This window comes from Saprolegnia diclina, assembly GCF_000281045.1.
Source record: "Saprolegnia diclina VS20 unplaced genomic scaffold supercont1.14, whole genome shotgun sequence".
Classification (NCBI taxonomy): Eukaryota; Oomycota; class Saprolegniomycetes; order Saprolegniales; family Saprolegniaceae; genus Saprolegnia; species Saprolegnia diclina.
Genome location: NW_008246081.1, coordinates 106427 through 107100, shown reverse-complemented (window position 1 = coordinate 107100; position 674 = coordinate 106427). Strand labels below are relative to the sequence as shown.

The window sequence follows — 674 nt, the reverse complement described above, 5'->3', positions numbered from 1 at the left end:
CTGGGCGACGAAGCGCAGGTCGCGGTGCATGGCGCGGACGAGGTCGATGGGAAAAGCGCCGTTGTCGTGGGCGCGGATCATGGCGACGGCCCGACGCATCGCTTCGGTGAGAGCCGCAGCGTCCAGTGCATCATCTGCAACGCGCGCCGCGAACGCTACCTTGGAGTGCTCGAGGTAGGTCGACCAGAGTCCGTCGATCGGGATCTCTCGTTCGGTGCGCATCCGGCTTGTAAACGAGCCATAGCTCGGGCGCGCGGTCTCAAAGTCGATGCCGGGGTGCTCGCGGATGAACGTTGCCAACTGGTGTGTCTCGTACGCAACAGAGGTGCCGCACGTGCTGCAAATGACTGCCTCGTAGCGTAAATGCAGGTGCAGCATCTCAAGCAGCGAGAACTGGCGCCGACAGAGACGCTGGGGACACGACGCGAGGATGTTGCGCAGTGGCACATCAAACGCAATTGTCTCAAACGCGTTCTTGAAGTAAATGTCCGCTCGAAGCACCTCGCCGCAGAGGCTGCAGCGCTGTAAGCTCTCGTTGCCCGCGTACAAGAGCCGGCGCGTCACTGCGCTGTATTCACCCTTGCAGTACGAGCAGACGCCAACGTACGAATTAACGTCCGGACGGCGCGCCGACGACGTTGTCCCGAGCGCGTAGCTCAGCGGATCTTGCTGGT

At 62.2% G+C, this 674-nt stretch overlaps 1 protein-coding gene across 1 annotated transcript; it reads right to left on the bottom strand.

Annotated features, from left to right (window-relative positions):
- Nucleotide 1: 1 nt before the first annotated feature.
- On the bottom strand, nucleotides 2-643 carry SDRG_05310 (hypothetical protein; the record flags this gene model as incomplete). Its single annotated transcript, XM_008611023.1, has 1 exon — nucleotides 2-643. A coding segment is annotated over one exon (640 nt), but the record flags the coding sequence as incomplete, so codon positions are not given.
- Nucleotides 644-674: the final 31 nt, after the last annotated feature.